The sequence below is a fragment of the Hibiscus syriacus genome, unplaced genomic scaffold, assembly GCF_006381635.1.
Source record: "Hibiscus syriacus cultivar Baekdansim isolate YM2019G1 unplaced genomic scaffold, ASM638163v2 tig00111708_pilon, whole genome shotgun sequence".
Taxonomy (NCBI): Eukaryota; Viridiplantae; Streptophyta; class Magnoliopsida; order Malvales; family Malvaceae; genus Hibiscus; species Hibiscus syriacus.
Window position 1 is genome coordinate 1537685 of NW_024063159.1, and position 24785 is coordinate 1562469.

Here is a 24785-nt window from a genome sequence, read left to right on the forward strand (position 1 = left end):
CACATACAATGCACCTGGTTGCGAGATTTGTCGGACATCAACCTCACAATAAGGGGAATACGTTATGGCAATTCACGATCGGGCATAAGAAGGATACGGAACCACGCCCATGATTGTAGAAGCATGAGACCATCGATAGCAATTTTATAATTCGTCACCCGACTATTTCTCTAAAGAGAAATGCCAAAACTGCAGCGCCCCAACTATATCTTCCAGCTTCATCAAAATCGATCAGATGCCGCAACCACATACAATGCACCTGGTTGCGAGATTTGTCGGACATCAATATTCTCCAATTATTCATAGAATATATGCCCGAGGCACATCAGCTCCAAGATAATCAATGCACATTAACTGTCAATCACCATCCGCCATACCACACATCATATTTCCGTCGACGGGAAGCCCCAGATGCATAGAGACATCCTCCAATGTAATTGTAGCCTCTCCACATGGAAGGTGAAAAGTGTGTGTCTCGGGCCTCCACCTCTCAATCAGTGCAGAAATTAGGACAGGTTCGAGTTTGCAACCGCCAATAATTATTGCAATATACCCGAACCCGGCAGAAGCCAAATATGGCAAAATACGTTCTTGTGTCGGTATACGTGGATTTTTAATAAAAGTCTCTAAAATACGATCAGTATCCTAAATAATATACATTATAAAAAATTAAAATTAATATAAATTCATAATAACTTTAAATTAAAAATAAATTTAAATAGTAACATTAATTATAAAAAATATTACCATATCACTAAAATGTCTGGAGATATGATCAACATCCAATCGCAGCAGCATTTCGTTTTCCATTATAACTGTAGACAAAACAATATAATTAGCACACAAAAAAATAATTAATAATTCTAAATAAATAATAATTATATAAATATTATTTTAATAAAATAATATTTATATAATTATATTAATATAAAATATAATAACTATTTAAAAAAATACTAACATAAAAATAAATTTCTTACCACTAATAAAAAATTTAAAACTCAAATAGTTGGAGAATTTGAGTTATATAAGAGAGGAGAACATGATTTTGGTGCGAAGAATGAGGGAGGGTTGAGGGGGTTTATATAGGGGAAGAGGAGGGATAGTTAGGGGAAAACGGATGGGGGCATTTATGGCATTTAATGGAAGGCGCGTCCCCGGGGATGCGCCTTCCACACGTGGCAGCCGAGTCATCAGAATCCCGGGAAGGCGCGTCCCCGGGGATGCGCCTTCAACACGTGGCATCCAACTCAGCGAAAATCTGGGTAAAGCGCGTCCCCGAGGATACGCCTTTCGCCAGCTCAACCGAAAGGATGCCACTTCGGAAAATATATATCAAACGGTGCTAAAAAGATAAATATTCGGTTAAACAGTGTTGGTCAAATCGCCCAGCAATGAATTAAATTCCAAAAAAAAAGCCGATTCAGAGATTTTACGTTGTTTGATTTTCCATTTATAATTCCAAGTTTCTCAATTGTGTTCATGTTTTAGCTTAACGATTAAATCATGAACGTTATACGATAAATAAACATAAACAAACGTTATACGATATAATTCGTGTCTCTGTCCATTTACATCCCAAAACCTTGATGACTTGGTTTGACGAAAGAAAAACAACTTTGACAAGTTATTATTACCGAAGACTTTGCCTTTCAACTCAGGCCAAGTCGTAAACTGCCACAAAGGGCATAAGAACACTCCCTAGCCAGAGCTTGCCATCCCTCTCTTCGACTTCGCTAACAGCTTTCACAACCTTCCCTTCGCTATCCTCCAAGACCTGCAACAGCTTTCCTTCTGGACTGTATTTCGCAACAATTCCGTGCTGCCTACCGCCAATCTGAAGCAGGTATTGGATGTACGCGGATATGGGGAGCTTGAGAACGAATTTCCTGAGGTTCGGGTTTAATCCCATTACATGAGCGTACGTGGACCTGCGACAATGCATTGCTACCCAGAATTCACCATCTTTGTTCGTTCGGACATTGTCCGGGAATCCCGGTAAGATGGCAAACATCTCGGAACTCCCTGCTTTCTCACTTTTCAACCAGTACTTGAGCAATCTGTAATCACATAGCAGCAGTTAAACTATTATAAACCAACTTTGAACAGTCTTGGAAGTTTTTAATATCTGCATCTCCTCTGAAATCCAGTCAATTAGTGACAAAAAAGAAACTCCTGGTAAAGGAAAAAAAACGATCTACTAATCACCGTTGGCAACTACCATTTTTCTAAACACGATCTTTTCAAAATTCCTGGACTCCAGTATCGGCTTTTACTGCATGAGTTGAAGTGAAATGGGTTCTACAAGTGTTAAATGTCATCTTCGGATTTAAATCGAAATGAATAGCATTTTTAATGGCTATACCGCTATAGTACATGCGTATATAGGGCAACAATATTTGAGGAAATGAAGAAGCAAGCTTACCTTCCAGAACATCCTTCACAAAGTACAATGAAAGAACCATCTTTGCTTACGGATACACCATTCGGAAATTGGATATTTCTCTGAAGGACAGAGGTTTCCTTTGTGTGCGGGTTGTACCTTAGCAACCTCCCGCTCTTCTCCGAAGAAAAAACAAGCTGCATGAAGTTCCTGAATACTACCGTGTCAGAACTAATTACTAATAATCTGCACTCAGCATGTTGGGGTCATTTGAGGAAGAAATTAATGTAGTAAACAGAAAGTTTTCTCGAGTGTAAGTTACACAAACTGATATGGGTGATGTAAAAATGCAAGAGAAGTATCCCATCCTGGGATGTAAGCTAAAAAGCAATGCAGGTAACTTAAGGAGCCATCAGGACTCAGGCACATGCATGATTCTCGGATATTTCGGAGCATTGTGAAGAACCCTTACACCCTCAAGGCTGAGGAATGCTCATACAGAGACAATAATCAAAGAATATATATGCACTATGAATCAAATGATTTCCAACCATATAAAGTAAGACATAGTATAAAAGGAAGTATTGGCAAAATCAAATAATTTCATTAGTAGAAACAGGTGGCATTCGAATGCCAATTCAGTCGTTTTCCAAAGGCATTATGAACTTCAACAAAGTTATTTAAAACCTACCTTCGCTGGAATTTGCTGCTGCTATCAGTAAAATATATGTTTCCTTCATCATCAATGTCAAGGTCATTGGTAAACCTAAGGGGCACTCCGTCTACCTCAGTTACAAGCGATGTCGCTAAACCGCCTTCCGGGCCTACCTTGAACAACCCCAAATATGCATCCGCAATGTACAAATCACCGGTGTTCTTATCAAACCGAAGGCCCAAAGGCCTACCGCAGATATGCTCATTCGGTAGGTAACTCAACGGTGATGGCTTCGGATTACATATTTCTGACCTGAAATCCCAAATTACACAATGGCTTAGTGTTTGAGAGAGATTCATTTCCAATAAATCCCAAAAACAAAAACAAAACAAAAATCATGTTTCTTTTCTTTTTGATTAATTGGACATTCAGAACAGTTCCCTAAATCCATATAGAAGCACCCAGTTTCTGCAGTATTGATCATTCAACTGGCTTTTAGTTCAGTCAGTGAATACAAATATGTAACATAATCTAACTCTGCAACTAAAACTATCGAAATGGATAAAACAGAAGCACATTAGCAAGAACTTGAAAACTGACCTATTGCTGGAAGTATAAGCAAAATCCTTCCATTTTTTACCATCCCAGAAAAGAACACGACCATCAGCAACACCAGTGTAAGGGCCACGACCAAGAGGGTCAAATGCAATGCTTTCGGGACCCTGAACCTGGTTCAAGAACTTAATCTCCGATTTCTGAAGCAAATTATCATTGTCCCTATCCGTGGGAACCAGTTCCCATGGAGGCATATCCACCTTGTGAGCCTCGAAGTCAGGGAATTCAGAGATTGCACTTTTCTTAAAAGGGTCTATCCCACAGTACAAAGCAAGCAGCAAAAACAGTAAACCAAAAAATCCCATTGGAGTCATGGCTACAAAATTTGAGAAAATTAAAAAATAAAAGTAAAAATAAAAGCTTGAAACAGAAAATAAGTGAGTTCTTCAGCTAAAGTTTGAACCTTTATCAGGTAAGCAAGAAACCCTTTGTTTGTATGCTTTAATGGACGGGTAGGGGGTTAGGTAGATCTCATTTATGCTGCCTCAACATTTTGGTAATTGGTAGATAATGAAATGACAAGGGTAGGTGCTTCTTCAAATCTTTGGTTTTAGGTTTATAATGTGATCAAGTTATCTTTGGCTTTAGGTTCAAATCTTTGTTTGTATCTTTGGAAATGAGAAGGGTAGATGATTCTTCAATTGTTTGGTTTTAGTTTAAAATTTTGATTAAATGATAAAAAAATTCTACTACCCTCTACGAGTAGCGTCATTGACGATGAACATCATTGATTTAATTTATAAAAATTTAAAATTCTAAAAGATTCAACATATAATTATAAATTAGTTAAAATAGTAAAGATAAATTATTTAAAATAAATGATCAATTATATCAGTGATCACCTAAGTATTTCTCCTTTTCATTTTGACCATCATTTTTGAAATTTTATCAACCATATCACTCAACTATTAAAATGTATTCAATTAAGCCACTTTTCGTTAATATTTAATGAAGAAACTAATGTCGAAATTAAAATATTTAGTATAATTACACATTTGGTCACTATTATTTATATATTCTATCAATTTGGTCTTAATTTTAATAAAATAAATTTAACCCTTAAATCAAATGATGTCATGTGTCACTGGTAATGTAATTACATGTGTCACTATCATATTTCTCACTAATCAGAAGATAAGACCTGTCACCCTCTAGAGGAAAGAAAATTTTGGGCACTTAAATGATACCCATAAGAATCAAACATGGGATTCATGGGTTAATGAAGCAAGACTCAACCATTGAGTCAATGAAGTTAATTAGTTTAAATTTGACTACATATGTTATTTATTTTGTATATTAGTGTAAACTTAAATTCTTATTATTTTATATATATTAACTTAAATTCACATATTAAGTTAATTTTACATTTTAACATTAATTTTTTTTATCTCAACATATTAAATATATTTTATTCTTTTCGTAACCTAAAAATATAGTTTATTCTTATTTTAATTTTAAAATATATATTTTAATCTTATCTTAAATTAAAAATATAATTTATTCTTATCTTAAATTAAATATATATATTTTATTATGATAATATTTTAAATTTAAGATAAAAATATAATATATTTTTTGTAGTTAAGACAAAATTAAAAATATATTTTTCTAGTTAAAATAAAAATATATTTTTAAGTTAAGATAATAATAAAAGATATGTTTTAAGTTAAAATAATAATTAATTATATTTAATAATTTCAGGTAAGAATATAATATATTTAATAATTTAAGTAAAGAATATAATTTATGTAATAAGTTAAGATAAGAATAAAATATATTTTTTAAGTTAAGATAAAGTCTAAAATATGTTTTTAAGTTAAGATAAGAATAAAATATATTTTTAGGTTGTACAAACCAATTTACCTCCGTGTTAAAAGTAATCGTTGTTGTTCTTAGATGTCACGTGTTCGAATACCAGGTGTCGCTGCATTCATCACCAAATGACTGAGAATATTTAAAGCATATACTACTTTATAATCAGCTTAGTTTAATAATAATCTCTCTCACACACATATATACAACATAAATAACATATGTAGTCAAATTTGAACCAATTGCATTGGCTCAACGGTTGAGCCTTGCTTCTTCAACCCAAAAACTCCATGTTGGATTCCTATTGGGTATCATTTAAGCGTCCAATTTTTTTTCCTCTAGAGGTGACACGTGTCACTCTCTAATTGGTGAGAAAATATATTAAAAATAAATTTAATTGCCCAATCATATGGTCACACATGTCATTACACTTGGCACCAGTGACACAAGACACTGTTTGATTTGTAAATGGATCATAACCTATATATGTTTTATACATCTAGTATATTTTTTTCATCCACATAAGTGGATCTTAACCCATATATATATATATATATATATATATACACACACACAAAAGCATATAAACATCGAAAGTTTATACATCCCGTCTATTTTTTTCATCAAGTTTATAGTTTTATCAAATAAGCAGATTTTTTCATTAACTTATGATGATTATAAAGTAGAGTTTGTTTTAAAGATTCTCGATAATTTCATAATGAAATCTCATTATTCTAGTTTACACTTTATAAATTATTTTTGTTGTTTTTAGTGCTCGAACTTAAGAGTGAGACTTTAAAAAATAAGGGTAAACTACATAAATGACTACATAACTATGGGCTAGGTCGTGAAATGACCATCATTTTCAAATTTGCGTCAATATAACCACTATATTATTTAAATGAGTTCAAAATAGCCACACACCGTTAACATTTAACAGATGTATTTACATGGCAGTTAAAAATTGGTATAATTACGATATGAGTCCTTGTAAAGTTATGTATTCGCGAAGCTGGCATCCTACTTTGTTTTCTTCCATTTTGATCACTACTTATATATGATTTGTTTCCTTGGATTTTCATTTAATCCAATTTGATCCTGATCATGTTTTTAATTTGTCTAATACCTTAATTTGAGTATTAACTTTAAAATCTTTTATTCTAGTCATGTATTAAATTTGTTGATTAAACCCCCTAGATTTTAGAATTAATCAATTTGATCACCAATATTAACTTTAATCTTAATTTTTAATTAGGTCATAATTTCAATTTAATTTAATAAATTTATTTCTTCAATCAAATTGTGGCACATGTCATAATCTTATGATTATAATTTGAATATTAACTATAATATAATTTAATTTTTATCATTAACTATATATATATATATATATTATAATTTGAACATTAAACTATTTTTTAATGATTATATATATATATATAATCATTAAAAAATAAATATGAAAACAGTAAATTTAGTTTGAAAATATTGAAATTTTAAATCAATTATAAATAAACTATTAGATTTATTTTAGTGATTTAAGTGTTGTCAAATTCTCAATTGGCCTAAATGTAAGTTCTCACTTATCCGTTTTATTTTATCATTAACTATAATATATAATATATTATAATTGATTCCTGAATATTAGATTTAGCTCATTGGTTAAGGCTTGCTTGATTACTAATTCATTTTGGGTTCAAATCTAATTAAGTTATTTTAATTTTTTTCTGCCTAAACTTGAACAAGTTATATAACATATGTATTATCTTAATAACATGCGTGAGAATTAGCTCATGGTTAAGGCATGCACATGTTACCCTTGGGACCCAAGTTGAATTCCCTTGGGGTGTAAATTTATTAAATTAAATTAAAATTAGGACCTAACTAAAAATTAAGAATTAATCTTGGTGATCAAAATTGATTAATTCTCAAATCTAGGGGACCTAATTCGGAAATGTACGGTAAGAGAAGTTATAAATCAACATAACTACTTTACCAAGTTACTTTTCTTCCCAACAGTGGACTTTAGCAGCAGCTATCCATGTCCGTATTATCATTCATGGACCCTCTAAACACAAGAAAAACATAGAAGTATGTCGGACACATATCCGTATCTGACATTCACATCCAAATCTGAGTGACATAGTAGCTAACAACTTTGCAAGCAGCAGAGCAGATAATGGAGCCTCATCTACCTAACAAGGTATGGTATAGAAAAGACTTTCTGGACCTAGTACTTTGCTTCATTATTCAAATGTCTTATATTTAGAGGGCTAAATGCCCCACAATGAACCCAACCACATGATTACACCTAAAGATGTCTACAAGATCTACGACAAACTTGGGAACTTTTACTTTTGGGAAATTGGCATTATACGTTGTATTAGAAACACTAGACTTATTAGATGGTTGGTTATAATAAAGAGACTTACTTTCCAGCAACAAAGGGAACACCCTTTTTAGAATTGGCAGGGAGGTCTCCTTGTAAACCAGGTATAATCTTATGATCCTCACTATAGCTTTCATAGCATCGACCCCACCTCGGATCTCTGCACACCTGTGAAAGATTGACAGCAAAAAAAAAAAAAAAGTACGAGCAAACAATTAGTGCACACTGTCTACTCTTTTCATCATATTTCAGCATCCGAGCAATGTTATCGTGCTTAATTACCGCAAAAACATATGGGATTCCTGTGGCTCTAACTTCAAGTGCAGTTGCATCTCCAATCTTCTTGATAAGTTGAGGATCCCTGCAGATTAAAAACAAAGTTCCTTAAATGGTTCCGATGAACAATTATAATGTCACTTTATACTCTCATTGTTCTTCTTGCAGGAAATTCTCAGAATGTTGTCCACTTTCTTGATGTTCCAAAAAGCATAGTATGGAATACCAAATTCATGGTTGAATTGTTCAATTATTTAAACGAATATGCAAATCGTAATTTATCAAACTTTCACCCACAAATACAGGCCAAACTGTTTAAATCTCTAGTCCATATCTATGGGAAATGAATATAAACTTGCCTGGTCACTCCAAGACAAACATTATGAGGAAAAATAGCGGCCTTATACACATTGTTATGCCCATGAACTGCATCAATCCCATATATCATCGGAATCCCGAGACGGGTGGATAAAGCCGCCTTCTGCATCGTGCACTCCCTCCACCACTCAAAACACTCCCTGCAACAAAACATGAAACCACATCCAATGACAACACAACTCATTTTTCATTATCAAAACACCATTAACGTATCCACACGCAAAGTGAAACCAGCTGAGCAAATCGCAGAGGAACTGCCAATAAATATACAACCATGGAACAAAAACAAGTCATGTTAATGGCTGCCTATAAAGATGGTTTGGGTTTTATATAGCAGTGAAGTAGTTCTTCATGACATCTGGGGTGGCAACAGAGCGCTCGATCTGAGTCATTTGGCCAATCTTTTCAGCCAAAGTCATCCTACTCATTAAGTCTTTGATTCTAGCAGCCAATGGCTGCTTTGGGTCTTTGTATTTGCCAAGCAGCATAAAAGTACAAATCCCAACTTGGGTATTGCAAATCTCCCCATTTTTTTCCAGTTCACAGATCAAGCTTTCTCTCTGAAAGACTGAATATTTAAAGAAAGTTGGAATTGTATTAAGCTAAAAACTGAAACTTTAAGTACGACTTCATACAGAATTAAACCAGTAGTTTGAATTTAACGGTAAAGATTCAACCTTGAAAATGGCAGAAGAATGGATGCAAATGTTATATTGGTAGAAGGTGTTCTGAAAAATAAAAGTTCGAACTTTGAACTTACTGGAAACAACTAGCTGGAAAACAATACAGGGAGAAACAAGAGGAACACACACACAGAGAGAGACAGAGAGAGATGATAAAGCTGTAGTCCAATGAGACTGTTGATTCAGGATGTGGGAATGGAGAGTGGTAGCCATTTATAGAGAATAAATGATCACAACAATGGTCCCATTGCTTCCATTTTACTCTCTCTTTCTCTTCCGCTTGTCCAGTAGTCGTTTTTCTAAAATTTATATTTGTATTTTTTGTCCAGTAGTCGTTTTTATAAATAAATCCATCAAAATAAATAAATAAATAAATTAGAAACAAATGAATACATAAATTTAAAATAAATAAATAAATAAAAATTACCTCCAAATTTTCATGCCAGTTTGGAAGATCAGTTTTCAACAGTCCGACTATAATAATATGAGAAAGAGAATATATGTGAGAATTTTTTTTAAGCAAGGTGTGAGGAATTCTAGTCGACGGAGACCTATTTGTAGTGGTCATCGCACTCCTCAAAGCCGTTATACGAAGCGTAAAGTACGTAAATTTTTTCAAATATTAAATCTCAAAATTTCTACGAAATATAATATCCCAATACCTCATGGACCTCACATTCTGAGAAACGTGAGGTACTAAATAATCTGAAAAATGCACGCGAGACACATTCTCGTGCTGGATAAGATGGGAGGTAATTTTACGTGTGCAATTTGAAGGACTTTTTTAAAAATAAGTCTCTGAAAGGATTAATGTTAAAATAATTAATGGAGTTTTTAATATAATATTGTCTTACTATTTAATGAGTATTATTTTTGATGTATCAAAATATAATGCGAGCGATATATTTCTAGACGTGGTAAGCTATTTGTATTTGAATATAATTTCAATATCGAAAGAAATATACCCATCTCCACTAAATTAAATAGGAATTCCTCACGAAATCTCTTCACTGACCTTCTTATCAAGACTAAACAACGGCGGGACCAGAAGAATACTGAGAGAATTTTAGGTTCACCGACGATATTTCTCAATGTTTAAAGTTGACCCGGTTAATGGGCGTTTTTGAATGGGACTGAACAAGGTGTAGTGATAACATCTCTAAATTCTCATTCATTTTCGTAACCTTGGTAAGAACAAAGTTGGTAATCAACGAATCAAACTCGTACCGAATCAGTGTACGTACACCAAAATATCTGAACAAGCTAAATCCATGGGGTGTAATGAATTGCCTTATGTACATTGTTTTGGAGCTCCGATCTTATCTTGGATTGGGATACCCATGTTTTCCTACCTAACGAGGCAACTGTCGAACAGTACCCGGAACCATGTTCTGTTCGACGAGCAGATCCGTCACATGGGTATCGACGGTGGTAATGTCGTGGATGCTCGATCTTTTCCTCTCCTTTTTCATTGAATTCTGCCGCTGAAAATACTTCTGAGCGTGGCTAGCCACCTGAGTCGATGTCCGAGTCACCACCACGTTTCTTGATATGCTCCGCCAATCTCCCTTTCCGAATCTACTCAACCCAAGTAAGAATAGCCTGTTATCCATTCAAACGAATCACGGCACAATTAATCATTCTGTTTAGGGCATCAAAACTTCAAATTTCACAAACAATCATTCAAATTCTAACATTGTTGAGTGATTTCAAATCAACTAATAAAGTGAAATTTGACGTACTTGTGTTCCTCTTCCGTCCATGGAGTTCCCTTCTTCCTTTCACTGTCTCCTTGCTGCTTCGACTTCGAACCGAAATAGATTTGATTATTCGAATCCAACTCCGAATCCGACATCACCGAATCGTCGGCGTAATTCGGAACCTGAACTCGACCGGCATCGATCTCATGAACATCATGAACCAGCATATCGAAATGCTGTTTAATTTCTTCGGCGGATCTTCCCGGAATCAACGCGGCGATCATCTGCCACCGATCAGGGGTTCCCTCCGGAAACGCAACCAAACTCCGCTCAAATATCTTGTCCTCGAAAAACGCCCAGTTGGTCGTCCCCGGCGATTCAATCAACAACGGATTACTACTGTCGTCGTGATCTCGGTACATGCCGATGTTCTTGGTATTAAATAAGGTTTTCATTTGAGGTTTTCGAGTTTGCGTTGAAGACTGTGAATTTTGAATTTGTTTGGATAAACATGAGAAGAAAGAGAAGAAGATAAATTTGTTGGTTTAAAAAATAGATTTTGAGTTCTTTTTGTCAGTATTTGCATCAGCTTAGAGTTCTTATTCAGCACGGCTTCTATGTAATTTGTATTTTTTTTAAAAAAATTATATTATTTTTCTATTTGATTTTTTAATTATAAAAGGTATTTTGGATATGATCTAAATTAGGCATGTAAACTAAACGAACCGAACGCACATGAACGGATGTATATTCATGTTCGTTCATTTAATAAATAAATGAACATAAACGAATAAATTTTTTTTTGTTCATGTTCGTTTATTAAGGAATATAAAAACGAACATAAATGAACAATAACAAAAACGAACATGAACAATAAAAAAAACGAATACGAACAAAAACGAACACGAACATAAATGAATGCGAACATAAACATTAGATACCCTACCTAGGGGTGTAAACGAGCCAAGTCGAGCTCGAGTATTGCTGAGCTCGACTCGAACTCGAAAACTTTCAAAGTCAGCTTAACTCGAAAACTCACGAGCATAAAATTATCAAGCTCGACTCGAACTTGAAATATAATATTGAAACTCGACTCAAACTCGAAAAGGCTCGAACTCAAAAAAAATTAAGAGCTCGATTAAAACTCGAGACTCAAGCTCAATTGAAGCTCGATTCAGAGCTCGATTCAAGCTCGACATTGCCCCAAGCGCAAAGATGCTTAAACCTATTCTCCCCCATCTTCTTTTATATAAGTTACCAACCCTGAGTTGCTTGTTTGCTACTGATGTGGGATTGCATAGCGTTCCTCCACTTTTTTTCTTCCTCTCTCCTTTAACAACAGTCGAGATGAACACAAATTATGTTTCATGTGATTGTCGACCTTAATCCTTGGGGATCAAACAAACATGTCCTTAGCTTCGTTCTATGTAGAAGTTGAAAATTGGGAGATGAGAGAAGTAGGTTACTTTATTGTTCACACCAACTCATACATCAAAAACCATTCTTTCTCGGCTGGCTAAACTTCTATATCCGGATGGCGCACAAAATTTGTTTGATGAAACGCGTTAAAGAACTTCTCAACCTATGGAATAATGCCTCACTATTATTGGGTTCTTGAGTTCAAAGTAAGCTGACTTGGGTTGCTGGTTGATCACTATTTACTTGTAAATTCGAATACTCCATTATATATGAAAGAAAAGAAGATTATTTCAGTAGAAGAAACAGTGCTTAATACTTAACATCCCTTCTGAAATCCATCACCTTTGGACTTGGTTTCGAAAGCAACCAGTTTCTGGGACTCCTCTTTGCTCATCGGATAATCAACTGGTGGCGCAGTCACATAGGATTCCGGCGCAGTGGATATTGACGGTGCTAGGTATGCAGCTTATGGATCGTTCAAAAAGAACTAAACCATGTTAATATTGTTGGGTTTTCCAAATAAAATTAGGTTAATTATGGAGTTGGTCATCAGAATATCAGATTAATTAATATTTTTAAGATACTTACAAATTGATCACAAAAATTGATTTAAGAAGATTGAGTTAAATATAAATGAATGAACATAAACGAACATAATCGAACGAACATAAACGAACACAACCGAACGTTCACGAACGTAAATGAACGAACGAGACCTATGTTCATGTTCGTTCATTTAATTAAACGAACAAAAAATCTTGTTCATGTTCGTTCATTTGATAAATAAACGCACATAAACGAACTTCCCGACGCACGGTTCGCTGAACGTTCAGTTCATTTACGGGCCTAATCTAAATTGATTCAATTCAGCCTATCCATAAAATCACCCATGAAATGAAAACAAAGCTTATTTCTGGTCAGTTTTGTATACATCCACCCCTTTCAAAATGTACACATACGGCTTTCCATATACATATGTATAAATTATGATATTTGCTTCAGTGTGAAGAAATCTCCCACCTTGTAGTATTTTACGTGTGAATACGTACGTACGTGTGTACACACACACACACAAAGATACTAAAGGTTTTACCCTCATTTTTTGCCAATTGCCCACTGCAAGTACTTCTGAACAGAGTCAAGCCCGCAAAGCTCCTTCACCACAGGCATTGTGGCAGGTACCTCCAATTGGACTAATGTCGCACCAGCCTCGTTTTCGCCGCCCCATGAACGAACTTGCCGTCTCGCTTCTCTTACGGCTTCTCTTGTAGCACAGTGAACCGAAACTGCTAATGTCAATGGTGGCTCACCGGAAGCTGCAAAGGATAACAAAAAAGGATACAAATTTACAGCTAAGTATGATATCCAACAATTCGAATTGCAGTCAAATGTAATAGAATGACTTGCCTTTGGAGGAAAGAATACGGTCTTTATGATGTCCACTGTTGAGGATTTCGACGTTGAATTGCTTCGGAATGGTGTCCACTGTAGGGATCTTGTAAGTCCATGTGTTGTCTGTAATCACCAATCCATCTGAATTTGTGAGGTATTCTTCAAGCATAAAGAACCCGATTCCTTGAACATAAGCTCCTTCAATCTGTCCCAAATCGACGGCGGGGTTTAAGCTTTGACCACCGTCGTATATGATATCCGTCCGAAGAATTATCGTTTCACCTGTTATAAGGTTTACCTCCACCTGCAGAATCGATTGTCTGAAACTGGTAAACTACGAAAGCAATCTAAGACTATGGCATGATCTACTATGACTACTATACGGTGTTCACTGGCTCGAAGCCGAATGTACTTTGGCATGAATTGCATTACTTGTAATACAAACATGAATAAAAAAAACTATGGTCTGGATATGACTATTATATTGTGTTCATCGGCTTGAATTAGAATGTACTTTGACATGAACTGTATTACTTGTGATACAAGCATGAAACCGAAAGCTAAATGGGACGTGTCGAGAAAACTTGCCTCACTTACGGCCACACCATAGTTTATATATCGTATGCTGGAAACGTTTGGTACGTATAATGCATTTGCTGATAAGTTTACAGAGTTAAGATATGCCTGCACACCGGAGATGAAAAAGTGATTACTGTGATTATCATCTGATCATGAAAATGTCAAAGAAGTAGAAATGGCTACCTCAAGAATCAGTCTCTCCCATTCTACGGACCCGACTTGCTCCATCAACTTTTCCTTGACAGTGATAAGTCTTTCGACCAGGACGTCGCAGCAGAGTCGAACTGCTTCACAGCTTGACTCTGAAGTCGTGCTTCCCGCAGTCATACCACCTTGAATTACACTCAAAGTATCGGCTTCAGTGACCCTTACTTTATCCAATAGATCTTGTGTTCCACCACATTTAACCAATCCAAGGCCATATGCAGTCATTTGTTTCACTTTTGTCAAGAGGCCCTGCCCCATCTCGATTCCTCCAACCTCAACAACAATTGATCCGTCACGTAGTATGCTTACTCTCCCCGGGGTCGGTCTCATCATCACTTCGTAGACAATAGGCACCCTTGAAATCCCTCTTTTCTTCCATTTATGACAGCTATTGAATTCTTTAACCATTTCGGTCCTCTTGTAAAAGCTCGAAGTAGTGGCCAACCTCTCCCATATTGAAGGTAACGTATATTCCAAAGGTTCTCCTACAGAACTCGGGAAGAAGAAGCCAAGGCTGTTGTGAGTATGGAGATTAATATTTCGAACAGAATCGACTTCCATCGAAAGGTATGATGCAACATGTTCGATTACAGCTTCACAAATGTATGAAGCTTGTGCATCTCCCGGGGCTCTCACCGCTGCTCGGCTGGGAAGGTTAGTTTTGCAGAGCTTTATATCAAAAGATAGAACACCCCAATCATACTTTCTAAGTGAACCTAGCATATGACCGGGCATTATCGGACTTACATCGACAAACATCCCTGAATCAAGCAAGATATCAAGTTTCAGTGCTGTAATCTTCCCGTTGCTTTTGAATCCCACACTGTAAGTTATTTTCATCGGATGCCTTCCTCCCGACATTATCATATCGAACTTTCTATTGACATAAACTCGAACTGGACGGTGTAATCTGTAAGCAGCTACTGCACATGCTGATGCAACCTTTCAATATATGAAAAAACAAAATAATATATAAGTTATAATGGATAACCAAGACAAGTACAATTAGATTCAATGCACCGAAGTTTACTTTCGTCTTCGCATAATATGATGATTTCGATAGAGATGATCAATATATAAGTATAAAAGAAGAAAGAGGAACATACTGCCATGGATTTGACAGCCTTTCCACCGAATCCTCCTCCGAGCCTTCTAGTTTTTACACGAACGTTATGGCCAGGAACACCAAGGCATCCAGCTATCGTATTGTGAGCATACTCAGGGCATTGAATAGAACTATATACCACCATGCAGTCGTCCTCGTCTGGGATGGCAAGAGCGGTTTGTGTCTCCATATAAAAGTAGTACTGCGACCCAAGTTTGATCTAGATGGAACATTTTAACCAAAATATCAACATGTTTTCCATGATAAAAGTTTTATCATTAGTTCCCTAGTAAGTAATGACACCATAGGAATTGTAGCATAGTTAAATTTAAACAAAGAATGCCAAATAAATATAGATTTCTGAGGTCATTATTCAAAGAGGAAACAAAAAATATACGAACTTGCCTGAGCATCGAGAATTTGGTGGTCAGCTTCAGCCATTCCTTTTGATAAATCGCCAACCTGTTTAGGATAAAGGGGAGGAGGAACCTTATAAAAGCTACATCTCTCAACTGCCTCTTCTACAGATAATATTGGTGGTTCTAGGTTTTCCTTGTCATATTCAACCACTGCAAGAGCAGCCGCAGTGTCTGCGTTTTTCTGTGTATCTGCAACCTGAAATCGTAATTTCCATGATCAAGTTCTAAAAACTCGAGAGACATAGGCATGAAAGAAACTTATATAGCATTGTAGCACATCAACATTAACAATAGTCATGGAACTACCACAAAGGCAATCCGCTGACCAAATCCTTCAGTAAGCTCATCAGCATATAAAGGTTCAGTTCCAAAAGTCGATATAGAACCGACATTCAAACCAGGAATGTCTTTGGAAGTAATAAGTGTAATAACTCCATCTGGTGATGTTCCGGGGTTGAGTTTTATGCCCTTCACCCTTGCCCGAGGCTCTGTGCTATAAATAAATGCTCCATACAGGCAATCTTTTGGAGAAGGAATATCATCAACATAAATAGCTTCACCTATATAATTGAATGGAATAAGCAACATAAACAATTTGATCAAATGTGTTCATCGTCAATAAAGTTCAAGTAAACATGCAAGGTATAACAAACCAGAAGCTTGGAGGATAGCTCCGAGTTTTATCGTTGGTTGTCCTATTGGATAATATTCATTTTTTAACTGAATTTCCTGCTTTGAGGATGATAACAAAGTTGGGAATTCAGTTTGAACGAACTGATCACGCTCCTGATTTGAATCCTTGAACAATGAAGCCCCATTATATCCATTAACCAGGCCATTAGAAATTTCGACAGGGGAATCGATTAAGGGGCTTAGGAACTCAAAAAGGAACCCAACAGCCAAGCTTGATCGATAAGCTGGACTAGAGGTGCCATCTTCAGGTATTACCAAAGTTTCAAGTAACTTAATAGACTCATACAGCACTTTAATGCTTAGCAATTTCCCACATAGGAACTCCTCAACCTCCTTCACTCTAATAGCGTGCTTGGTTCCATAAGCGCCAAACGCGAACTGACAGTTTTTGAGCATATATCTTGTAGAACTCTCATGGAGAGATACCTGAGCCAAGAAAGCAGCATTCAAGTACGGGAGTGCATTTCCAAGGGGGCGCGGTGCAGCTCGATATGTTTGGAACAGTAACTTATCGTGAGCATCAGAAGAAACACAGCTGTTTGACTCCCAACATGGGATTTTAATACTTAATAGAACAGTTTTCGAATCCAGTGGAGGCCTTCCAAGGAACTCCTCTAGTGTAAGCTTTAAACAACTCTGACCGGTCATTATCTCCACAATTGTATCCACAGAAAGTAGTATTGTAGCAATATCAGATGGAAAATGTTTCCTCTGGGCCATCATCAAATTCCCACCAACACTACCTGAATTCCTGATGAACTTTGAAGCAATCTTCTCCATGTGGTCACCGATTTTTTTGAACACCAGTTTAGCTTCTTTATTGAATTCACCTTGATTTTCTTCCTTCAAAGTTTCGATAGCTTTAGAAATCATCACAGCTGCTCCAATTTCAATCCCTGTTGGATCTTTTCTAATGATCGAAAGCTCGGGAATATATCTTAAATCAATGTAGCTGTCATAGTGCACAAGCTCCTTGTAATAACCCGTTCCAGTGTTGCCAACAAGAATCTTGGTCGGAGCTCCCTTATTAGCTGCCATTTGCAGTAAACTTTGTAGCTCTTCAAGACTAACAGGACTAAACCAACGGCATCTCTGAGAGTCCACATTGGCACCAACTGTCGTTTCCTTCTTTAGAAAATCGGGAAACACGCGAATTGCGTTCTTGTGATCGTATAAAGGTAATCTACTCAGCTTCACTTCATTGTTTTCCCCTTTTCTCCAAAAGGAGTTAAACCCCAAATCCTCCATGTCAACATCAGTGGCAAAACTTTTACAGGCGTCGACTATAGGTCTGTAGCCAGTGCATCGACAAAGGTTTCCCGCAATAGACTTTTCTGCTTCGGAAACCGTAAGCTTGGAGAATCCCGGGCAGGGATCGGGTCGATCATCCGACTTCTCGGCATTGACGAGAGCCGAGTACAGAGAAACACACATTCCAGGAGTGCAGAAGCCACATTGAGAAGCATGGAAACCGGAAAACCGTTCTTGAATCGGGTGGAACCCATCCTTGCTGTTCCCGATACCCTCGGCCGTTGTGATCGAGCATCCATTTACACTGCCTAGCAGTGTGAGACACGAACTTACAGTGAAGTCCTCAACCTTGTCACTAACAGAATCATATTTCGAAAGCAGGACAACGCAGGCACCACATCCCCCTGTAAGGCATGTTAACAAATATCTCATTAACATCTTAAAATAGAATCCATGACTAAACAAGCTAAAAGTGGAGGATTTGCACATTCACTTCACTTGCCTCCAAAAAAATAGTGCAAAGCTCATAAAAAAATGAAAACCCATGATAAATAATAAATAAATTAACAGAATTGCACATTACAATCCATTGTATTCAAAAACATATTCAGATGCAGGCAAATACAAAGAAGACATAATAAAACGAGAGATGAAAAAAAGGAAAACCTTCACCGCAGCTGAGCTTGACGCTTTTGAAAGGAGTTTGGTATCGCAAAAACTCAAGCAAGGTCATTGAAGGGTCAACGTTACACAGCTCAAATCTCCGTCCATTAACAGCAAAAACCAAACTCTGCTTTGTTTTTGTTGTTGTATCCATGGCGCCGTTGGTGTTCTTCACCATTTCATCAAAGCTAATAAAAGAACCGATGATTGGAAAGAAAGAAGCTTTGGGAGAAGCTTTGATGTTTCCAACTTTTTGCTGTTGGTGTTGAGTTTGGGTGGTTAGGTAGTCTCTTCCAATATCCTTATATTAATAATTAGGGTAAACTATAGAAGTGACCACCCAACTATAGTCTCTTTTTATTTTGACCATCATTTTGAATTCTTATCAATCAAGTCGCCCAACTATTTAAATAGATTCAATCAGGTCACTTTTCGTTAACAGTTAACGGAAGTGATGATGTGGTAGTTAGTAAAATTGGCATAATTATACATTTGGTTATAGTTACTTGTATATTCTATAAGTGTTAACGGTAAGTGACATGATTAAATGCATTTAAATAGTTGAGTGATCTGATTGACAAGAATTCAAAAATGATCAAAATGAAAATAGACTATAATTGGATGATCATTGGTATAGTTTACCCTAATAATTATTATGAGCATATAATAATTATCGACGTGTGTGCTGAAATATCAACATATCCTATATTGTGACACATGTTTTTCCTTTTCGACTTTTTTTATTAGTTGTCGTCTCAGCCCTCGGAGTTGAATGAGAGAAAAAAAGATGAAAACTTTTATTTTGGAGACATGGTGTTTTTCAATATTAATCAGAGAAATTGAGTGATTTGCACTACAACTAGTTAAAGTCATAACAAACGAGTGAATATCGTGCTGGACGAGACGAACTTCCTGTTATGGAAGCAACAGATCCTGCTCACCGTGCGCAGTCACCGTCTCGAACGGTTGTTGAACGGCACTCTACCAGCTCCATCAGAAACGGTTGTCAATGAGCATGGCGACACAGTGGTGAATGAAGCTCATGAAGACTTTGTGGCACAAGACAGTGCGCTTGCGTCCTGGCTTCTCTCCACGATCAGTGCTCCATTGCTGCCACAATTTGTGGGTGCCGAGTCGGCTGCCGCAGTCTGGAACATGGTCCTGCAATTCTTCGCCAATCAGTCCACGACTACTGTCATGAATCTTCACTACAAACTTCAGTCCATGAAGAAAGGTGATGACTCGATTCGAGTTTATCTCATCTGAGTCAAAGAGATCTGTGACGCCCTTGCCTCGTGTGGGAGCCCAGTGTCTCAAGTCGAGCACATTGTGAGCATCTTTAAAGGCTTGCCACGAGAGCATCAGTCGTTTATGGCCGTAATTACAACCACCCGTGAGTCACTCTCATTAGATCAGGTTTATTCCATGCTGGTCGACGCCGAGACTCAGATTGCTGGGTTTGACTCTCAGTCTGAGAGCTTTCCAATGAGTGCGCATATGGTTCAAGGAAGGTCTGTGGCTGCTTCGACTGAGTCAACTCGTGGGGGACGATCTGGTGATCGAGGTCGTGCCCGCCTTCAATGTCAACTCTGTGGCAAGAATGGGCATTCGGTCGATCGATGTTGGTACAGATTTGATCGCGACTTCCCTGGGGTCAATGCGGTGTCTGGTTCGTCACAGTCCAGAAATGAATCGGGTGCTACTAACTGTGTGCTTCTTGATTCATCAGGATGTGCTCTTTGTAGTGGTAAGACTGGTTCTAATCTTCCTCAAACACACATGGCTTCAGGTGAACAGTGGGTTATTGATTCTGGTGCGACCCATCACGTAACTCCAGATGCCTCCAAGGTGATGAACTCCTCCGAGTTTACTGGACCAGGTAAACTTCTAGTAGGCAATGGTGTTTCTCTAAGGGTAAACTCGGTTGGTTCTTCTGTTTTACATGCTTCTCCTCAGACATTAATTTTGAGCAATCTTTTGCATGTACCAAGAATAACGAAGCATTTTCTTTCTGTGTCCAAGCTTGCTAAGGATAACAAAGTCTTCCTAGAATTTCATGCTGATGAGTGTTTTGTTCGGGATGAGATGACTGGTGCTGTGATGCTTCAAGGGCAGCAGCGTGAAGGACTTTATACGTTTGCTATAGAACCTACAGTTACTTCATGTAATAAAGCTGAAGTTCATAATGTTGTCGCTTTTAGTGTGTTTGAACTTTGGCATAGGAGATTAGGACATCCTGCCTTTCAAACACTAAAAGATGTGTGTACTTCGATCAATGTCAATATTTCAAATGCTCTTAATTCCACTTGTGTTGCCTGTTGCATGGGAAAGAGCCACAAGATGCCCTTTGATTCTTCTACTACAGTTTATAGCAATCCTTTTCAACTAGTTTATACCGATCTTTGGGGTGCTGCACATGTTCTCTCCTGTGGCTATCGGTACTACGTTTCATTTGTAGACGCATGCACACGCCATACTTGGGTTTACATGCTCAAAAATAAGTCTCAGGCTCTTGATGCATTTCGGTTATTTCAATCAATGGTTGGAACTCAGTTTTCTTTAACATTAAATCATTTCAAAGTGATTGGGGAGCTGAATACAGGCAGTTGTCGTGTGAGCTGACTCGTGCAGGTATCTCCTATCGAGTCACATGTTCGCATTCCTCTGAACAAAATGGCGTTGTAGAACGGAAGCATCACCATTTAATCAAACTGGCTCTTGTGCTACTTGCCCAGGCAGCCCTTCCATTCAGATTTTGGTCTTATGTTGTGGCCACAGCAGCACATTTAATAAACCGGTTACCAACAAGGGTGTTAGGTAACATCTCACCATTTGAAAAATTGTTTGGATCCAAACCTGACTACAAGTCACTACGCGTGTTTGGTTGTCGGTGTTTTCCTCATTTGAGGCCATTTTAACAACACAAGCTAACGTTTCGCTCTTCTCCGTGTGTGTTCTTGGGTTACAGCTCCCAGTACAGAGGATTTCAGTGTCTTGCTCAGGATGGTAGAGTGTATATTTTGAGACATGTCAAATTTGATGAAGATGTGTTTCCGTTTACAGAGAAACAACAATCTGGTTGTATATCTGATATCCGTGCGTGGAAATCGGCACCTTTACCGATTGTGTCAAACCGAGTACACGCAAAGGATGTGGCTGAACCTTCAATACATTCTCACACGTCTTCGCATATGCATGAAGACTCTAGTAGTCAACATGATGTGGGTTCCAGTGTACAAGGTGCTGCTGATAATTTAGCTGAACAAGACAGCATAACTGAGTCTCAAGATATTGTATATACCCAGCTATTTTCTGCAGCGCCTGAGCATCTAACTAATGATCACATGCAGGCTGCTCCTGAGAAAAATCTGACATTACCAAATCAGCATCCCATGTTAACAAGAAGCAAGTGTGGGATCTTTAAGCCCAAGGCATTTGTTAGTTCCTTGAGTGACTCTCTTCCTACATCCATTGATGAAGCGATGAAGTCTAAAGAATGGAGTGCAGCAGTTCATGCTGAACTCACTGCACTTCAGAACAATAACACATGGACGCTTGTGAAGCTACCTGAAGGGCGAACCACAGTAGGTTGCAAGTGGCTCTTTAAGATAAAGCATAATTCTGATGGGTCCGTGGAACGATACAAGGCACGACTGGTGGCTAAAGGGTACTCTTAGGTGCCCGGGAAAGATTTTAAGGAAACATTCAGTCCTGTTGTTCGATTCTCCACGTTGAATGTCGTCCTTGCTCTTACCGTATCTGGAGGCTGGTCATTGAGGCAGGTGGATGTCAACAATGCATTCCTTCACGGTGATTTGCATGAAGACGTATACATGCATCAGCCACCTGGTTTCGAGCAATACACTCCCGATGGTGGTAAGTTAGTTTGCAAGCTTCAAAAATCTTTGTACGGTCTGCGTCAAGCACCACGAAACTGGCATGCTAAGTTGAAGAACAATCTACTTCATCTTGGTTTCAAGGAGTCCAGAGCCGATGCTTCTCTGTTTGTTTTAACAGAAGATGGAGTATCGACTTATGTTTTAGTTTACGTTGATGATATAATAGTCACAGGACAGTCGTCGGATGGAATTGAGAAAGTGGTGATGCTATTGAAAAATCAGTTTGCCTTAAAAGACTTAGGTGAGTTGCATTACTTCTTAGGTATTGAAGTAAAACGATGTGATCAATTGCTGTTTCTTAGTCAAAAACAGTACATATTGGAACTACTTGAGAAGGCGTGAATGGTCAAAGCTACATCCACAGCTACTCTTATGGTTGCTTCGTTCAAGATGAATAAGGATGAATGACACTTGCTTGCTGATGCTCGTGAATTTCGCAGTTTGGTAGGTGGTCTACTCTATGTTTGTCACACAAGGCCTGATATTGCCTTCAGTGTGAACAAGGTGGCCCAGTATATGCATGCTCCTAGAGAACAACACTTACTTACTGCTAAGCGCATTCTACGTTACCTGGCAGGGACACTGAACTATGGTCTTGCGTTTGTACCAGGTAGATTGCAAGTTTCAGCCTTCTCGGATGCTGACTGGGGGGGTTGTGCTGATGACAGGAGATCAATGTCTGGTCATTGTGTTTTTATTGGAGACAGTCTCGTGTCATGGAATGCAAAGAAACAAAAGGTAGTTTCTCGGTCTACCATGGAAGCTGAGTATAGGAGTCTTGCGGATGCTGCAACAGAGGTAGCGTGGGTCGATGCTTTGCTTGCTGACTTGAAAGTGCCACGTGATAAGCAGTCCACTATATGGTGCGACAACACGAGTGCAATTGCTCTAAGTGCTAATCCCGTATATCATTCGCAGTCCAAACATGTGGACTTAGATGTTCATTTTGTGGGAGAAAAAATTGCAGCAAATCAGCTCTATGTGAGCTATGTTCCTGCATCTCATCAAGCTGCCGATGGTTTGACCAAGCCATTGTCAAAATCAACATTTATTTGCTTTCGTGATAAGCTAAAAGTTTGGTTGATTGCTGAAGACGAGAAGAAGTAGGGAGAATATTGAGAGTTGTTGCGTATGATATAGCAGTCCCATGGAAGCTCCTGTGCGTGCGTGTGTATAGGATGGTTAAAGATGATTCTAGAGGCTGTTAGTTACAAGGATGGTATTACTAATTGTGTAATAGAATTCTGTTGAGCAGGTTTAAGGGTTTTGTAAAGCTGCTATATAAGCTGGTGAAAACGTGAGGCATGAAATCATCTTGATGATTGAATAAAATCATATGTGCAAATTCTTAGAGTTTTCTTGGTTATTCAACAGTATTTGACCTTTTGGTAGAAGCAGGGAGATTGAAATAGCCCTTAAACAAAGTCATATAACTATTTAGATTTCTTGTTTTGTCTCACGTCTTTGGCCGTGTAGAGTAGTTGATATTCTTTAGATTTTGTTGTCTCGGCTGGGTGGAGGAGTTTTGGGGTGCGATAATATAATATAAGATTAAAGAAAGACGTGACTTAAAATATTATAAATAATATAATATTTTATGTTACGTATAATTTAAAAGATTATATTTTTAATATTTTGGGTTATAATCTAAAATATTATAAAAATAGTAATATTTTTTGTTATAACTTAAAATATATTTATAATCGAAAAAAATTAAAATAAAATTAATATTTTAGATTAGGTGCAATCTAAAATATTATATTCCTTTATAATATTTTAGGTCACATTTTATATTAACCGTATAATAAATGATTGTATCGTATAATTCTCCCTCCGTGGGCTCTAATAGTAATGGGATTGATGTATTAAAATTTAGCGTTCATTTGTTAAAGTGTCTTGGTCGCTACTGATCACAGCATTACTTCAAGCACGCTAAGCAGTCTGAAATTGCCATCTCTTTGTTCCGCCATTTAGTACACAACCATGCACTGTGGTGGGAAATATTAAAATTATATCACCATCTTTGAGGCGATTTTTTTTCGAAAAATCATTATTTTTTTCTATTATTTATATTTCAGACATCGTTAGAAAAAAATATTATGAATTTAACATCTTTTACATAAAGATATAATTTATGTATCGCACCTTACGTCACGTGTTAAAAGTCACAACCTATATACTATGCCTTACATCAAGTGTAAAGACCGGACGGTAATTTCGTGAATTACCCATCTTTGAACATATGAGACCGTGGCCTGATTTACATC

At 37.2% G+C, this 24785-nt stretch overlaps 3 protein-coding genes and 1 long non-coding RNA gene across 4 annotated transcripts; 1 reads left to right on the plus strand and 3 right to left on the minus strand.

Moving 5' to 3' along the window:
• Positions 1-1630: 1630 nt before the first annotated feature.
• On the minus strand, positions 1631-4071 carry LOC120167943 (protein STRICTOSIDINE SYNTHASE-LIKE 3-like). The gene is made up of 4 exons (XM_039176837.1): positions 3639-4071; positions 3075-3350; positions 2426-2593; positions 1631-2060 (listed from the first exon to the last, which is right to left on the minus strand). The coding sequence occupies exons 1-4, from the start codon at positions 3965-3967 to the stop codon at positions 1658-1660; spliced, it is 1176 nt and encodes a 391-aa protein (XP_039032768.1). The 5' UTR covers positions 3968-4071; the 3' UTR covers positions 1631-1657.
• Positions 4072-6003: 1932 nt separating this feature from the next.
• On the minus strand, positions 6004-18876 carry LOC120167942 (indole-3-acetaldehyde oxidase-like). Its single transcript, XM_039176836.1, has 11 exons — positions 18623-18876; positions 16666-18360; positions 16319-16572; positions 15999-16208; positions 15595-15813; positions 14465-15430; positions 14291-14386; positions 13718-14006; positions 13382-13626; positions 6235-6239; positions 6004-6043 (listed from the first exon to the last, which is right to left on the minus strand). Exons 1-9 carry the CDS (start codon positions 18795-18797, stop codon positions 13406-13408), a joined length of 4125 nt encoding a protein of 1374 aa, XP_039032767.1. The 5' UTR covers positions 18798-18876; the 3' UTR covers positions 6004-6043; positions 6235-6239; positions 13382-13405.
• On the plus strand, positions 8531-19581 carry LOC120167945. Its single transcript, XR_005520086.1, has 3 exons — positions 8531-8618; positions 11599-11602; positions 19570-19581. It is a non-coding gene; the product is annotated as an uncharacterized LOC120167945 (long non-coding RNA).
• Positions 10487-11360, minus strand: LOC120167944 (transcription factor DIVARICATA-like). Its single transcript, XM_039176838.1, has 2 exons — positions 10934-11360; positions 10487-10793 (listed from the first exon to the last, which is right to left on the minus strand). Exons 1-2 carry the CDS (start codon positions 11344-11346, stop codon positions 10544-10546), a joined length of 663 nt encoding a protein of 220 aa, XP_039032769.1. The 5' UTR covers positions 11347-11360; the 3' UTR covers positions 10487-10543.
• Positions 19582-24785: the final 5204 nt, after the last annotated feature.

What these genes read in the sequence shown, in the direction of transcription:
- LOC120167944 (XM_039176838.1), bottom strand. Translation starts at nt 11,346, where the DNA reads ATGAAAACCTTATTTAATACCAAGAACATCGGCATGTACCGAGATCAC. An exon ending in TGGACGGAAGAGGAACACAA is followed by an intron (nt 10,794 to 10,933) that starts GTACGTCAAATT and finishes AATGGATAACAG; the next exon opens with GCTATTCTTACTTGGGTTGA.
- LOC120167943 (XM_039176837.1), bottom strand. Translation starts at nt 3,967, where the DNA reads ATGACTCCAATGGGATTTTTTGGTTTACTGTTTTTGCTGCTTGCTTTG. An exon ending in GCTTATACTTCCAGCAATAG is followed by an intron (nt 3,351 to 3,638) that starts GTCAGTTTTCAA and finishes TTGGGATTTCAG; the next exon opens with GTCAGAAATATGTAATCCGA. An exon ending in AGCAGCAAATTCCAGCGAAG is followed by an intron (nt 2,594 to 3,074) that starts GTAGGTTTTAAA and finishes GGTAGTATTCAG; the next exon opens with GAACTTCATGCAGCTTGTTT.
- LOC120167942 (XM_039176836.1), bottom strand. Translation starts at nt 18,797, where the DNA reads ATGGTGAAGAACACCAACGGCGCCATGGATACAACAACAAAAACAAAG. An exon ending in AGCTATCCTCCAAGCTTCTG is followed by an intron (nt 16,573 to 16,665) that starts GTTTGTTATACC and finishes TCAATTATATAG; the next exon opens with GTGAAGCTATTTATGTTGAT. An exon ending in GGGAGAGACTGATTCTTGAG is followed by an intron (nt 14,387 to 14,464) that starts GTAGCCATTTCT and finishes TCCGGTGTGCAG; the next exon opens with GCATATCTTAACTCTGTAAA.